We start from the raw sequence: 16,640 nt of genomic DNA on the forward strand, positions 1-16,640 counted from the left end.
GTGTTACGAAGCGTATAGTACTTGAACTATGTCACTGGATATGCTATCCTTTCTTTCTTTTTTTCTCCATTTTTAAGATGCTTATATTTGTATTTCCAATCATAATCATCATAGCACTCGTAACATTAATTTCAATGAGTCATCACCATTAGTATGTCCCTACAAGTGGAGCTACCATGCGAGAACCATGAGTACGACTTTCCCACTTGACTAGAAATATAATTATTTCAGTTGGAATGTGTTTGATCACAAATGAGTTCAGGGGAAGCCGCCTAACTTTTTTGAAAGCTGCGAGCATTGTTTCAATGTAATGGCATTATGTTTGATATCGTTGCAAGCATTATGAACACATTGTTGAAACCTGTTGTGATTGTTTCAACAATGATTAAGTTTTATACCCAAAAATTGGACCCTATCAATCTATCATAACGAAATCATCCAAGGCCCGCGACAGTCACCTAATATTCAAATTAGGTGTTTTTCAGATCTTTTTGCTCTCCACAAACAAAGATGAAAGTGTTAAGCTATAATATAGTCACTTAACTTTTAAAAAGCTACGAGCATTCTTTTAATGTTTTGCACATTATGTTTGGTAGCATTGCAAGCATTCTAAACACGTTATTATAATCACAACAGTCATGACATTCGCATTAGATGTTTCTTCACAAGTTATATTCTACATAAAAAACTGAAAATGGTGGTGAGCTATAATATAGTCATTCTAATTTGGACATAGTCGTTGTAGTATTTTAACTGGAGATTTTTCCAACATTAAAATCAGCTAAATTTTATTTCTTACTGCTGTGCTAGTAGACTGTAATGCACATTTTGCGGCAACATTTCTAGAAGGTCAAAACACGCAAACCTCGAGGAGAAGCAAACGGTTAGGCTAAAACTGGCAATTCTCCATTCGCAAGGGACCAGGGAGCAAAAAGCAGAGAACGAAGTAAACCCAGTTTCATATCTTTACTCCCTCTGACCGTTGCCGACCTTGTCCCCGTTTCCTCCTCGCCGCCGTCGCCACAGCCGCCCGCCGGCGACTATTCCTCCACCACTGCCACCGACGTTACCTCCCACCTCCTCCTCCCAGGTAAGCGAATCATCCGGTGACCTCTCCTCGCCCCCACGCCCGCGACCTCGCCGCTCCTCCCCCCGCTAGCACGTACCACCGCGGATCTGGATCCGAGGCCAGCTGTGGGGGTTGGTCGGCGTGCGTGCCTCTGAAACCCTGGATCTTACCGCGATCAGTTTCGGTGTGTTCCGCAGCGTCCCAGAGGGATGGAGAACGGTGGGATCGAGGAGGCGGACGACGCGCTGCCGGTGCCCGCGCCGCCGAACGGGCGGCGGTACCGGCCTGTCGGGTCGAGCGACCGCGCCGTGGTCCAGATGACCTCAATGGAGCCGGGGTCCTCCTCCTCCGCCGCCATCGATGCCGTTGTGACGCCCCAGCCTCCGAGGTGAAGCATACTTCTCATTCACATTTGTGGGTATCGCGAGCATTTGGTTGTGTCACGTGCTAGAGGATCGAATGTGGATTCGAACTGAGTAGAGAGCGTACTTCTGCGTGGAACACTAGCATAGTTGCTGCAAATTAGTGTGTGCATTGTCTTGGACGTGCGCTTTTTTAGCAAAATGGGCTGTTCAACGAGCAATTGGAGAGTACCAGTTGACTGTTGAGCCTACTCAATGGAGTAGGAGTATCAGAAGTTAGGATTTATAGGTTCACTGCCCTGGGGTGTTAGGGAACACTGAAACTACTATTTTGGGCATTGGGTTGCTTCTTTCTATTTTAGAGCTGTGGGCATTAAGAGCTAGGCTGTGAGATCCATGCCTGTCATATCTGTTTTGCGGGGCTCCTGCAACTGCAATGCTACCATTGTTGAAATCTGCAGTGATATATGGATGCCTCTTTCTTTTGGAGGAACTTTGATGTTTGAGTGATGCTGAAATTGTTTTTAGGTTCGAAGTTGAAACCATTTCTGGTTGCTGTAAAAATAATGAGGTCTTGCCATAATGCTGGTTACTTCTGATTGGTACAATGCCTTGTGTTAGTGGTAGTCTTCTAACTTTTTCTTCTGTCCTATCATATTTTTCGAGTTTTAGTCATAGATCATGCCTTTATGTCAAACCACGGTAAGCTTGTTGCTGTAGATTTGAGTTTTGTGGTTAGAGTGTTGGGCACCAGCTCTTAAGACTTGAACAAGAATAGTACTGCTTTTTTCCTTATGTCGATTTTAGTTCTTGTGCGTGGTAAGGCTTGCCATTGCCGCATGGCATATACCCTCAACCTTACATACTCTGGATAACTTTGAAGAAATGGTTATCGCTAGACATGTTCTTTCTTTTTTTCTTATTTGTTTTTATATATATATATATATATATATATGTATGTATGTATGTATGTATGTACATGCTGGCATTAAACCTGCTGGTGTCCCACTTTTGCTGTTTGGATGTCCCAGGGACATAATCTAGATATAATCTCAACAGAAAATGACCTTGAAATGTGTCTTTTGAGAATCATAAATACAAGAGAATTTAGTAGAATGCAACTTGTCCAGGTGCTGTGTGTATGAACTCACTGTTTTATGTGTGACAGGAACCTTAAACCTGATGCTAATCTAACTATTGATCCAAGCATGCGAGAAGGTTCTCCTGATGATCATGCTACATCCGGTGGATCTCAAGGGGATTCAAAGCTAGAGCTATTTGGTTTTGATTCTCTTGTAAATATATTGGGTCTCAAGAGGTACGAGCAATCATTTCTGTAGTCTTTATTGTTTAACTCAACTAAATCTTGAAGTATGTTTCTTTCGTTACAAGCTGAAAGTTTTGGTCAGTGTTGAGCACCTGCGCCCTGAAAATTGTTTGAGCTCTTTATTCTTCTTCATCAGTAACTGATTGAATCTGAACAGTATGACAGGGGAACAGATTCAGGCCCCTTCAAGTCCTAGGGATGGTGAAGATGTAGCAATTACCATTGGACGCCCCAAGGTTATATTCCATTCCAACATTTCCTGCCATCTGCTTGAAAGTTTGTTGCTCTTCTTTTGGACAATGATGAAAATTAAGAATTTACAACAATGATAATCATAAAGTCTGTGAGGGTGTATATTTCTACATCTAATGTGAAGTTCAGGATGAGAAGTTGTTTGCCGCATGTTAAATTCAATGTATTCACTTAAGCACAAAGAGCTGGTTTATTGGAACATTTGAGTAGGGATGGGAATGGGCCGGCCCGGACCTGGCCTTGGACCTGGCCCCCATGGCCTCAAGGCCAACTTCTGAGGCCACGGGCCGACCCAAACCAACGTTTTGCCTATGGCCTTGATGGCCCAATGGGCATCACGGGTCGGCCCAATCAAACCTATGCATATACAAGCAATTTCAGGCATCATTATGCAATAGCTTATCTCCACACAAGCACACATCCAGACTAAGATGTCAAGATGCATTTGAATCAAAGTGCAGAGTCTCAATCTGCATAGTCACCAACAAATTTGCTAAAAGAAAATTTAGTTACAGGTCATTAGCAAACGTTATTACAGCAACAAATCTCCACAGTTACAGGTCATTGCAGCAACAACAAAGAACTGTTCTTTTCTCTCCCAGGCTCAGAAAATGATCCCATGTCAATATCAACCATCTGAAGACCTTCTGTGACTGCCTCTTCTTCTGCTTCATCCTCAACATCCTCTTCTTCTTTGTCATCATCAAGTTCATAGTCAGCATCTTCGTCTTCATCATCGAACATTTCCATATCATGAGGAAGTCCTGATGAGAGAAAATGGCATAAGAAGTTAACATTCCAGTTTTAAGACACATTCCTGATGAGAAGAGGGTATAAGGCATTAACAGTTCAGCTTGAAATAAATTTAAAAAAAATGCTCACCACTATAAGCTTTGCATATGTTTACTATTGAAGGAGACAGCCCTGGTGGTGGTGGAACCCTTGTCCTTGCTTCACTAGGTACCACAAATGAGGTACCCGTTTGGTACACTTCACGGGCCCCTTCTTCCTCTTCCATTTTTCTGAATATTGAAAAAAAGCTAATGAAATCCAAGGTTTATAATCAGATTTGTTATAAAAAAAGGTTTACAGTAGTAACACCAAGAACTTTAGTGAATTATATTTGTAAATGCTAAGCAACACTGCAGAAAACATATAAATGCCAGTAATTAGGAACTACTTTGAACAGATACAATCTAGAGGGCAAATCTCTACAAAAAATAAAAACAAGAGGTTCACAGGATAAGCCAAGTTGTATGAGTTCGAGCATACTGTACTCCTATATATTAATTAATGAGATCTTTCTCCACAGCTACGTGTTACAAACAGCCAGAGAAAAATGGAGTGGACATAAATTTCATAAGTTAAATGTGTATGCTTGTATGCTTGTATGTATATGGGACAACCTAGAGCCTGTGTGTAGTGTTGGTGTGTGTTCTGCTGTATGGCTATATAAGCCTTTTATCCCCTTTCTTAATGCAATGATACGCAGCTCTCCTGCATATTCCAGGAAAAAATGTATATGGGACAGCCAGAGAATAATTGGACAACCTGAACTTCTGAAACTCAACTGAACTGTATATAATTGGATGACTATTCAAGCAGAAACAACACATGCAGAAGTAAATAGTTTCTACTTGTCAGAATGTGCTAATTTAAAGACTCATCAACAAATAAAAAGTTGTACACACTGTTGCTCACAGGGTCTATTACGAGTTCAATTACTATGCATGCTCCCTTCACAGTGGTTAGATTCTGAAATTAAACCAAGACAGTAGTATTGCTAGCGACTAAGGCATCCTGAAATTTAAAGCACAGACAGGCACCAAGAACAATCGGCAGGTGGGGAGGTGGGATCCATGTGAGAGTACTACTAAGAGCAAGAAGTACTCACAGAGCAAGGGAATAATCGAAGAATAATCTACTGAGAACAAGAACCGCTCAAAGAGAAAGGGAAAAAAAATCCACACCCAAGATTCCAAGTTTCCAACAATGACAAGAAGTGAGCTCAGCAGTGACATGGCAGCTATGCTAGCTCTACTGCGGTTCGAAATAGACACCTACCGGCAGTAGAACATGGATGAAATCATAAACCCTAGGACATGGCTACATGGGGAGAGGGGAAAGAAAGGAGAGACAAGAAGCTTACCAGAGTGGAGAGTCGTCGGAGGGGAGATCCGCTGGAGGGGAGGACAAGGCGCCGAGTCGCCGCTGCCGGAGGGGAGTGCGGTGCACCTGCCGCCGCCTGCTCACTCGCCTCCGTGCCGAACTGCCGACGCTTGCGGATGGGATCGCGTGGGGGACGACGGGTTGACCCTATGTACCCAACGGGTCAGCAGGCCTTGGCACTCTATGGCCCCTTTGTGATTTGAAGCCACCCCGAATGGCCCATTGGCCTCATTATTATGGGTCGGGCCAGGTACCTATTGGGTCGACCCAGCCCATTCCCATCCCTACATTTGAGTTTGTTTGGAATATCAATTGGTTCATGCATGTCTGATCATCAATGTTTGTTGCCAATTATTAACTTGTTATGTTTGGTTTTAGTGAACAGATTCTATTTTAACCTTGGCTATTTATTTGCTTATTTCGTTGTGACTTATGAAATTGTACTAGTGATAACCTATATCACTGAACAGAATACTCGTATTGTTTGGACAGGAAACTGGACCTAAGTTTGGCACCATGATGGGTGTCTTTGTTCCATGCTTGCAGAATATATTGGGAATCATTTATTATATCCGTTTTACCTGGTAAGGTATTGTGTACACCTATTTTTGTTGTTGCCCGTAAATATATTGCTTCTACTTGGTCTCTGCGAAAGTCAGTTTGCTCTGCTAGTCATACAGGTGTTGCTGACATTCTGTTATAGTAGGACTAAATAAAAATAATATTGAAGTAAAACTGTAAATAGGTTCTAGTACTTGGAATTTGACTTATTACAGTATTAATCCCTTTTCTATCCTTTCCTGTTATTCAGATCAGTTATAACATTGTGATTGTTGTCTCTCTTCTCTGCCTTATGCACTACTCAAATATTAACCAATACTTCTCAGATAAACTTGACCAATGCTTCCCCTCCTTTCTGTAGGATTGTAGGTATGGCAGGTGTATGGCAGTCGCTTGTTTTGGTTTCATTTTGTGGCGCCTGCACATTTTTAACTGGAATATCATTAAGTGCCATTGCAACGAATGGAGCAATGAAGGTATGTTGAGTATTTGCACACTATTTGACAATTCTTAAAATTGGGTTGTTCTGCCTTTTTTAGTTTTTTACCGTCTTCTTTGCTTCTCAATACCATTTGTGGGATATGGAGAAAATTCTCTCTAGGGGATCAAATTTAATTGTGTTTCAATGATGGGAAAAAATACTTTAACATCTCATTTCAATGTTGTAAGGTGCAACCAAAATGAACTAACACCGAAAACTGTTTTGCATTTCGAATGACCCATAGGGTGGTGGACCATATTATCTTATAGGCCGTGCACTTGGTCCTGAAGTTGGAGTTAGTATTGGACTATGCTTCTTCCTCGGGAATGCAGTTGCCGGATCCATGTAAGTATACACCATTACAGCCACTAATCGAGGTTGTCGTTTTTTCACTTTTCTTCATTTTTCTGCTATTAATGATGTTAATGCTTCCTTTCTGCACTTGCTGTATAGAAGAAGGTATCATGTGCCTCTTCTAGTTGGCATGTGGTAGATAGAATATATATTGTAGTAAAAGAATATAGAGTAGTGAACTCTTGGTGAGCCTGATTTTGTTTGTTGCACCTCATTTTGTTTCAACATAGCTGGAACCCAGCCTATGTTGTTATGACAGAGTCAGTCCTATAAAGGAGGGTAGTTATAGACTGGTGAACCAATGTAGAAAAAGAAAACAGCTACTCTTATGTACTCCCTCCGTCGCAAAAAGAATGCAATTCTAGTTTTGTCATAAGTCAAACTATCTCAAGTTTGACCAAGTTTATAAGGAAGGACATCAACTTTTATGATACAAAAATATATTTCATAGCAAATCTAGTGATACTTATTTGGTATCATAAGTCCTTGTACAATTTTATATAAACTTGGTCAAACTTAAGATTGTTTGACTTAGGACAAAACTATAATTGCATTCTTTCCGGGACGGAGGGAGTAGATGCAACCCAACCTGACATGGGAGGTGGCAGCAATTAAACTCTAAAGATTGGAATACACCCAAGGAACCTGTCACATTCAGAGATCCAGATAACCCTGAACCCTAGCAGCCTGACCTCGCCGATGGCGGCAGCCGGACCACAAGGGCAGGGATAGAAGGGGCTAACCCTAATAGACTGATCAATGCTTGCCTTCCATTGGTACTTATATAGAGAGGATTACTTAATGCCTAAGTAAGAGATCTAATCTTATCCTTAACCCTAATGGGCCTGGCCCAATAGCCCCAATCAGCCCAGCTGAACTGCCCATGACAGAACCATCTTTCTAAAAGAGTGTGGAAATCAGTAATCCACATGCCCGAACCACCTAGGCTATCAGTTCCCTTCTACTATTATTACAGCTACTTCTACATTCTTTTACATTTTTTTATCCTCCCTTTTAGCTTTTGTTAGGTTTCATCTCTAGCTTGTTTAGGACTAACAGGCTATGTTGTTGTTGTACCTTCTACTGGTCAATGATTGGAGTAGCTCCAACTATATTTGCACACAAGTCTGCAATCAGACTAGTATGTCCAATTGAAGAAAGTGTCTGGATGAAAAATAGATGGAGAAATAATGAGAAGAGTACACATGTTATTCTTTCTAATGCACAATGGAACTTCAAATAATATAGATTTCAAATAATTTGCTACCTGTTGTTGTGGGGTGCATTCATGCATGAGTGTCGCTCATCTCTGCATTGGAAACTTATTTGGTCATTTTCAGGTATGTGCTTGGGGCTGTAGAAACCTTTCTGGATGCTGTTCCTTCTGCTGGACTTTTTCAAAGTAAGTTTACAATTTATTTGAATCAGTATGCTTAGTTTGTGAATAGAATTGATCTACTTTCGTATATTTTCAATGTGACTCATGTGCTTTAGGCCTTAGTTAAGGCATATAAAGCATCTATGTTAGCACATTTGCAGTTTACAAAATGCTAGTCATGTAAACGTTACCACATTCTCCCTCGTTGTAAATTATAACGCAAGCATGCAATTTCAATGACCCTTTATCTTTTTAGCCTCTTCTGCATTCTCTCTCCTCATCATTTTAAGTAAATATCCATTCATACCATTCTCTCTTCTTTCTAAGACATTAGCACATGGACATTATGTTAATTTCCTGGTGCCATATTATTGATGTTATAGGCTCCTTAATTGTTGTCTGTAGAAATGACGTGCCTTGCCAGAACAAAATAAAGTGCGGTACTTGGAAAGACCAAAAACATAACCCTCTCTCTCTCCCCATCCACACGCCCTCTCTTCCCAACACCTATCCAATCACTCTTCCATATGGACGCTTCCCCTCGTGCGAATGCTTAGTTAGGTGCCTTGTTTTACTACATCTAAGACACTCTTGTCTTGTAAGTTGTAACTAAGATGCATACAGGACTGAGCTCACCATTTTTCTCTGTTAATTGCGTGCATGCAAGAAAATATGTTAGTTGTTGTCATGCCTGTCATGGCCGTCACAGAAGAGCCTATCTTGCAGTACAGTGTAAACAATGTTAGCTAGTTAGTTTGATGGTGAGAAATATGAGAGGAGATGAAAAAGATATAATTGATTTACTTAACTTTCTTCTTCAGATTTTTGTTTGGACTAACTTGTACCTGTTTCAAAATGCAGAAAGTGTAACAGTTGTTAACAACACACTAGTAAATGGTACAGAAACTGCTGGCACATCTACTATATCTACACCCAGCTTGCATGATCTTCAAGTGTATGGTGTGATTGTCACCATACTTCTATGCTTTATTGTCTTTGGTGGTGTCAAAATCATCAACAAGGTTGCACCTGCTTTCTTAATACCAGTCCTGTTTTCGTTGTTGTGCATCTATCTTGGTGTATTCATTGCACCAAGGCATAATGCTCCAAGTAAGTACCCTAGTTCTTACTTGTATGTAATATTTTCATCACTGTGTGATTGAATTTTACTGTTGACTTTCTCATGTAGAGGGAATCACTGGGTTGAGTATAACCACATTTAAAGATAATTGGGGATCAGATTATCAACGTACAAACAATGCTGGTGTTCCTGATCCAAGTGGATCAATATATTGGGATTTCAAGTAAGTTTTTATTGTCTCAAAATTTGAAAAAATTACAAGTAACTTCAGCATGCTCCCCTAGAGTTTGAATAACTTCACTAAACCCTATGAACTTTGAGCAATCTTGGCATTGGCGCTTTGGCTTCAATGCTGCTGTACATTTGGATAGAGTAAATCATTTAGAACTGTTGGAGTATAAGTGAATTGCTCATCTTTCCTCATTAGCTTAAGGTTTTGGGTTAAACTGGTTGGTGCATGCAACTCAATATAGTATCAGAGCCAGATGTCTCGAGTTTGAATCCTGGTGGGCGAGATTAAATAAAATAATTGCAGCCCACTCTAATTTCCACTTATGCATCCTGAGGGAGCTTGCACGTGAGGGGGGGTGTTAGTATAAGTGAATTGCCCACCTTTCCTCATTAGTTTAAGCTTTTGGGTTGAACTGGTTGGTGCATGCAACTCAATAAGAGTTATGAGAGGGCTCCACCCCTTGCCTCAGTGCCTAACTGATTCCTCCACAACTCATCATCTTATGACCTCTTTGCCTCGGCACCATTGCCCGTTGCATGCCTGCCTCAGATTCTGGTTATGAGAGGGCTCAGGTCTTAATGTGCATTCTTGAGCACACTGTTGCTGCCATGGTGCTAGAGTGTCAGCATGGGTTGAGTTGGAACAGATATTCTGTTCCTAACTACTAATAAGGAAGATACTCAACTCGATTGCAAAAAAGATTCCCTATCAGGTGACTTTCTGCAAGAAGTATAAAATAACTGGGTCATGCGTTTTGTAGGTACAAAAAGTGCAGGCTTTGAGACGGTTCATGGAGGTTTTGGGTATGGTATAGGAATCAGGAGGGAGAGGAAGTCTTGGACTTTGCAGTAGCTTTTGACTTGATGATAGCGAACACTTTCTTTAGGAAGAGACGGTCCCATTTAGTGACTTTTAGTAGTGGCCAACACTATAGCTAGATTGACTTTATCCTCACAAGAAGAGAGGATAAATGGGCATGCTTGGATTGCAAGGTGATACTAGGGGAATGTGTTGTTTCTCAACATAAGCTTGTGGTGGCGGACTTTCGTTTTTAGATGCGCGCACGTAGGGATAAACAAGCCAAGATTGCAAGAACAAAGTGGTGGAAACTGAAAGGGAAGACGTCAGAGGTCTTCAATGCAAGAACAAAGTGGTGGAAACTGAAGGGGAAGACGTCAGAGGTCTTCAAGGAAAGGGTAATCAAAGAGGGCCCTTGGAAGGAAGGAGAGGACGCAAACAACATGTGGGAGAAGATGGCAAATTGCATTCGGAAGGTGGCCTTGGAGGTGCTTGGAGTGACCAAGGGGGGTAGAGGCGTAGATAAAGATACTTGGTGGTGGAATGAGGAAGTCCAAAGGACTATTAAGTAGAAGGAAGAATGCTATAGGCGCTTGTTCTATGACAGAAGTGTGGACGACATAGAGAAGTACAAGGAGGCAAACAAGATCACAAAGCGAGCTGTAAGTGTGGCAAAGGGTATGGCATATGAGGATCTTTACCAACGATTAGGTACGAATGAAGGAGAGAAGGACATCTATAGGATGGCTAAGGTTCATGAGAGAAAGACGAGAGACTTCAACCAAGTTGCATTAAGGATGAAATGGAGAACATCTTGGTAAAGGAGGATGAGATCAAACATATATGGCAAGAGTATTTTGACAAATTGTTCAAGGTGAGAATGAGAACACAACCTTGCAGTTGGATGACTCTTTTGATGACACCAACAGGCACTTTGTGTGGAAGATCTAAGAATCTGAGGTCAGAGAGGCGTTGAAAAGGATGAAAAGTGGTAAGGTGATGGGCCCGGATGGTATCCCAATTAAGGTGTGGAGATGCCTCGGGGATATAGCCATAGTATGGCTAACCAAGTTGTTTAACCATATTTTTCGGTCGAATAAGATGCCGAAAGAGTGGAGAAGTATACTGGTACCAATATACAAGAATAAGGGAGATATTCAAAGTTGTACTAATTACCGAGGAATTAAGTTGATAAGCCATACTATGAAGCTATGGGAGAGTTATTGAGCATCGTTTGAGAAGGATAACACGGGTCTCTATGAACCAATTTGGTTTCATGCCTGGAAGGTCAACCATGGAAGCTATTTTCTTAATAAGACAAGTTATTGAGCGGTATAGGGAGGAGAAGAAGGACCTACACATGGTTTTCATTGACTTGGAGAAGGTGTATGACAAAATACCAAGGAATGTTATGTGGTGGGCTTTGGACAAACTTAAAGTCCCAACGAAGTACGTTGGACTTATTTAGGACATGTACAACATTGTTGTAACTAGAGTTTGAACAAGTGATGGCGATATAGATGACTTTCCGATTAGAATAGGACTGCATCAAGGGTCTGCTTTGAGCTCTTATCTATTTGCCTTGGTGATGGATGAGGTAACAAGGGACATTCAAGGGGATATCCCTTGGTGTATGCTCTTCGCGGATGATGTAGTGCTAGTTGATGAAAGTCAAGCAGGAGTAAATAGGAAATTGGAGTTGTGGCGGGAGACCCTAGAGTCTGACTCAGCAGAACTAAAACTGAATATATGAGATGTGACTTTGGCACTACTACACATGAGGAGGGAGATGTCAGTTTGGAAAGTCAAGTAGTGCCTAGGAAGGATACATTTCGATATTTAGGATCAATGCTACAACGAGATGGGGATATTGATGAGGATGCTAGTCATAGAATCAAAGCGGTGTGGATGAAGTGGCGCCAAGCATCAGGAATTTTAAATGACAAGAGGGTACCATTGAAGCTAAAAGCCAAGTTTTATAGGACGACGATTAGACTTGCAATGTTGTATGGTGCAAAGTGTTGGCCTACAAAAAGATGACATGTCCAGCAGATAAGTGTAGCGGAAATGCGTATGTTGCGTTGGATTTGTGGTCATACGAGAAGGGATCGAGTTCGGAATAAGGATATCCGTGATAGGTTAGGAGTAGCACCAATTGAAGAAAAGCTTATCCAACACTGGCTGAGATGGTTTGGACATGTCCAACGAAGGCCTCCGGAGGCATCGGTGCGTAGTGGAACCCTAAGGCGTGACAGTAATGTGAAGAGAGGCAAAGGAAGACCAAAATTGACATGGGAAGAGGAAATAAAAGGAGATTTGAAGGGATGGAATATACCCAAAGATTTAGCCCTGGATAGGAGTGCTTGGAAAACAGCTATTCATATGCCGAACCCTGATTTGTGGCTCTTGTTGGATTTCAACTCTAGCCTACCCCAACTTGCTTGGGACTGAAAGGCTATGTTGTTGTTGTTGTTGTTGTTGTTTAGAAAAGTCTATTTCAATGTGGGTATGTAAACTTGTTAAGAGTCTCCAAAGCTCGTGAAGTTCTGAATTATCTGAGTAGGATCCTAAACTAGCCAAGTAGGTCAAACTGATGCAATCATTTGGCATGGAGCCATGGACAATGAATTCCTTAGGAGGAATCACATGGTAAATACATGCTAACATGGTTTGTCCTGTTCCTGATGGCACATTTGTAGGAACCATAATCCATCAAAATTGATTATGGTCAGAGCTGCAAATTTTAATAGGTTAGGCAGGACTGCAGGATTGCTTGTTACCATAAAGAAAGCTCACCATGGTTCATATCCATTTGTTTAATGAATCTGACCTGCCCTATATTCACAGTCTGTTGCAACTAGGTGATTATCTGTGACAAGGTTTGGAGATATCCAAGCTTTTAGGTGCCTAAGTGAACCTTTGGTGCATTTTGGGCATGCACTGTACTTTACACATTTCCTTGTGCATGAGAAAATTCATCTTGCTAACATTTTTTTTGGGTGTTTCAGTGCTTTGGTAGGTCTCTTTTTCCCAGCAGTCACTGGAATTATGGCTGGCTCAAACCGATCTGCCTCACTGAAAGATACACAACGTTCGATACCAATCGGCACATTATCTGCAACTCTTACAACAACTGCTATGTACCTGTTCTCTGTGCTTCTATTTGGAGCCTTGGCCACAAGGGAGGAGCTTCTAACTGATAGGTAGCTGCTTTTTAGTACTGCATACTAGTTCTCAAATTGCTGATAATGTGTTTTTAAGGGTTTGATAAATTGGGCTTTGTAGTTCATGATGCCATCAGAGCATAAATACATGTCCTAGTTTTTTCACCAAGTTTGAGACAATGGGATTTTGTGGCCGAAAGGGATAATTCTTGTCATGTTTTGTAATTTTCCTAATAATAGAGAAAATGATACAAGGTCTTACTTGCAGCCATCACTTGCTTCTGGCTGTATGTGTATTGTACACAATTTTTTTTGTTAGTGAATTGTTCAAGTATGGTTGCTGTTACATAAATCCTGTTTAGGATGCTTTACCGTTACCGTTGTTCGTCTGGAGTGAATATAAATAAATGCCAGCCAATGGTCTTGTTGCTAATCTACTTTATAAGACTGATGGCAATATTGTGGCAAATAGTCATAATGGCTACTACAGTTTTATTGTCAACTATCTTGTTTTGTAAGTCTTGAATTATACTTTTTCCTTATTAACTATTTTCTTAGAACTACTACTACATTCTATCAGCATTGCTGTGGTCCCCTATTGTTTATTTTTTTAAATGTAGTCCCATAAGGCACTCCAGCTGTTGCACAGTTTCTTATTGCTTGCACAATCAGCTTACAAATTACCCTTAATGCTTGCAGGCTTCTTACTGCTACAGTGGCTTGGCCTGCTCCTGCAGTGATTTACATTGGTATTATTCTGTCGACTTTAGGTGCAGCACTTCAGAGTCTGACAGGGGCTCCAAGATTACTTGCAGCAATAGCGAATGACGACATTCTCCCAGTTCTTAATTACTTTAAAGTTTCTGAGGGATCTGAGCCTCATGCAGCCACTTTATTTACGGCATTCATCTGTATTTGCTGTGTGGTTATTGGAAACTTGGATTTGATTACACCCACTATCACAATGTTTTTTCTTCTGTGCTATGCTGGTGTGAACCTGTCATGCTTTCTGCTTGACCTCCTTGATGCTCCTAGTTGGCGCCCTCGATGGAAATTTCACCATTGGAGCCTTTCACTTGTTGGTGCATTACTTTGTGTTGGTACGGTTCTTAATTCTTTTACCATTTTTTTTGGTTTTATCATGATATTCAGCACATACTGTTGTAGTACTCGAGTTATAACATTAGTTTGATTCAATACTTCATTCAGTTATAGCATTAGTTTGAAACTTTGAATGCAAAACCTTCTCTTCATCTGTACACGAGTATTGCTTATTATGTTTTACACTAGCACACATCTAACTAAAACACACCAAGAAACGCTTTTGTAATTATGATCGCTTACATGGATCTTTCTCAATTTTCAGTGATCATGTTTCTGATCTCTTGGTCTTTCACTGTTGTCTCCCTTGCCCTTGCAAGCCTCATCTATTACTATGTGAGCATAAAAGGGAAGGCTGGAGACTGGGGAGATGGGTTCAAGAGTGCATACTTTCAGTTGGCACTCCGGAGTCTCAGATCACTTGGAGGTACGCCTGATTTCTGTTTTGTCAATACTTTAATCATACCTCACATTTTGTAACTTTTGGTCCTTTTCGCAGCAAACCAAGTCCATCCTAAGAATTGGTACCCCATTCCTTTGGTATTCTGCCGTCCATGGGGTAAACTTCCGGAAAATGTTCCTTGTCATCCGAAACTTGCAGACTTTGCTAATTGTATGAAGAAGAAGGGCCGTGGTATGTCAATTTTTGTCTCAATAATTGATGGTGATTATCATGAACTGGCTGAGGATGCGAAGACTGCATGCCGTCAACTGGATGCTTACATTGACTACAAACGCTGTGAGGGTGTTGCGGAGATCATTGTGGCCCCCACTATGTCTGATGGCTTCCGTAGCATTGTGCAGACCATGGGCCTAGGAAACTTGAAGCCGAACATTGTTGTGATGCGGTACCCTGAGATCTGGCGACGTGAGAATCTGACACAGATACCGTCAACATTTGTCAGCATAATAAATGATTGCATTATTGCTAACAAGGCAGTAGTCATTGTGAAGGGGCTCGATGAGTGGCCTAATGAGTACCAGCGACAGTACGGGACAATTGACCTGTACTGGATTGTGAGAGATGGAGGATTGATGCTTCTTCTGTCTCAGCTCCTGCTCACAAAGGAGAGCTTTGAGAGCTGTAAGATCCAAGTCTTCTGCATATCTGAAGAGGACACTGATGCAGAGGAGCTGAAGGCTGATGTCAAAAAGTTCTTGTATGATCTTAGGATGCAAGCTGAGGTCATAGTTGTGACTATGAAATCATGGGAATCACACATGGAGAGCAGCAGCACCGTCGCTCAGCAGGATGACTCCCATGAGGCTTACACAAGTGCACAGCAAAGGATCAGGATGTACCTTGACGAGATGAAGGAAACTGCACAAAGAGAAAGGCATCCGCTAATGGAGAATGGGAGGCAAGTCGTTGTGAATGAACAGAAGGTTGACAAGTTCCTATACACAATGTTGAAGTTGAACTCCACGATACTTAGGTACTCCAGAATGGCAGCTGTGGTGCTTGTGAGCCTGCCCCCACCACCTCTAAATCATCCTTCGTATTTCTACATGGAGTACATGGATTTGCTTGTAGAGAATGTCCCACGCATGTTAATAGTTAGGGGATACACAAGAGATGTTGTCACATTTTTCACATAATTAGATATACACTTGGAGATTCTAGCGCCATTTTGTTGTTGTACTGTCATAGCAGACTGGATAGTGGATACACAAGATTCAAGTGCAGATTCTACTACTGAAATCACAAGCCCTCACCTTGAGGGCTACCATGAGATGATATGTCAGCTGTTCAGAGCTGTTGTTCACTTGCGGGTTTGTGAACTACTGAACTGCAGTGTCTTCATTCTTTTCTGGATTTGAAAGATCCACATAGCAAGCTTTGGTTCTTACAAATTTTGTAGCTATATTCATACATAAACACTTTCCATCTAGTAACATAGTACTCATATGTTGGTTCGACGATAGAAATGCAACCCTTACGTAACACTGAAACATTTGTATGTGTATTTTCTTTGTGGCACTTGTATACGCTTGTGGACTGATGTACCAGTTGTTGAAATGTGCAAACCTGTGAAAGAGGTAGCACTGATCATATAGCTGTTGCAAATGAATTTTGCATGTCCTCTGTCTCGACTGTTTAGAGTTGATGGTACTAAACTTCTGCCTATGCATTGCTCAATTAGCTGTATTACTTATTTTACTGGGTTAATTTTTTATGTACATTGGACCATCTTTATTTCTACTATTTTTACTGGGGTAATTTTTGATATATTGAACCATTTTTTCTAATCGGTTTTATTGAATGCTGATGATGTGCATGTAATTTTCGGGCAATGAAATCATCTGTCAT

The 16,640-nt window shown here is 41.1% G+C and overlaps 1 protein-coding gene across 3 annotated transcripts; it reads left to right on the forward strand.

The window, feature by feature from the left end:
• Positions 1-935: 935 nt before the first annotated feature.
• On the forward strand, positions 936-16,408 carry LOC101762672 (cation-chloride cotransporter 1). Of its 3 annotated transcripts, XM_004962328.2 has the most exons (14): positions 936-1,090; positions 1,267-1,457; positions 2,600-2,749; positions 2,916-2,994; positions 5,672-5,763; positions 6,102-6,216; positions 6,466-6,566; positions 7,916-7,977; positions 8,815-9,063; positions 9,143-9,257; positions 13,073-13,267; positions 13,928-14,328; positions 14,595-14,756; positions 14,829-16,408. In XM_004962328.2, the coding sequence occupies exons 2-14, from the start codon at positions 1,279-1,281 to the stop codon at positions 15,926-15,928; spliced, it is 3,000 nt and encodes a 999-aa protein (XP_004962385.1). In that variant the 5' UTR covers positions 936-1,090; positions 1,267-1,278; the 3' UTR covers positions 15,929-16,408. The 3 variants fall into 3 exon arrangements, with proteins under 3 accessions (XP_004962385.1, XP_022680881.1, XP_022680882.1); XM_022825146.1 differs by lacking the exons at positions 936-1,090; positions 1,267-1,457 and having other exon boundaries at positions 2,611-2,749; positions 2,924-2,994; XM_022825147.1 differs by lacking the exons at positions 936-1,090; positions 1,267-1,457 and having other exon boundaries at positions 2,692-2,749; positions 5,672-5,768.
• Positions 16,409-16,640: the final 232 nt, after the last annotated feature.

The sequence above is a fragment of the Setaria italica genome, chromosome III, assembly GCF_000263155.2.
Source record: "Setaria italica strain Yugu1 chromosome III, Setaria_italica_v2.0, whole genome shotgun sequence".
Taxonomy (NCBI): domain Eukaryota; kingdom Viridiplantae; phylum Streptophyta; class Magnoliopsida; order Poales; family Poaceae; genus Setaria; species Setaria italica.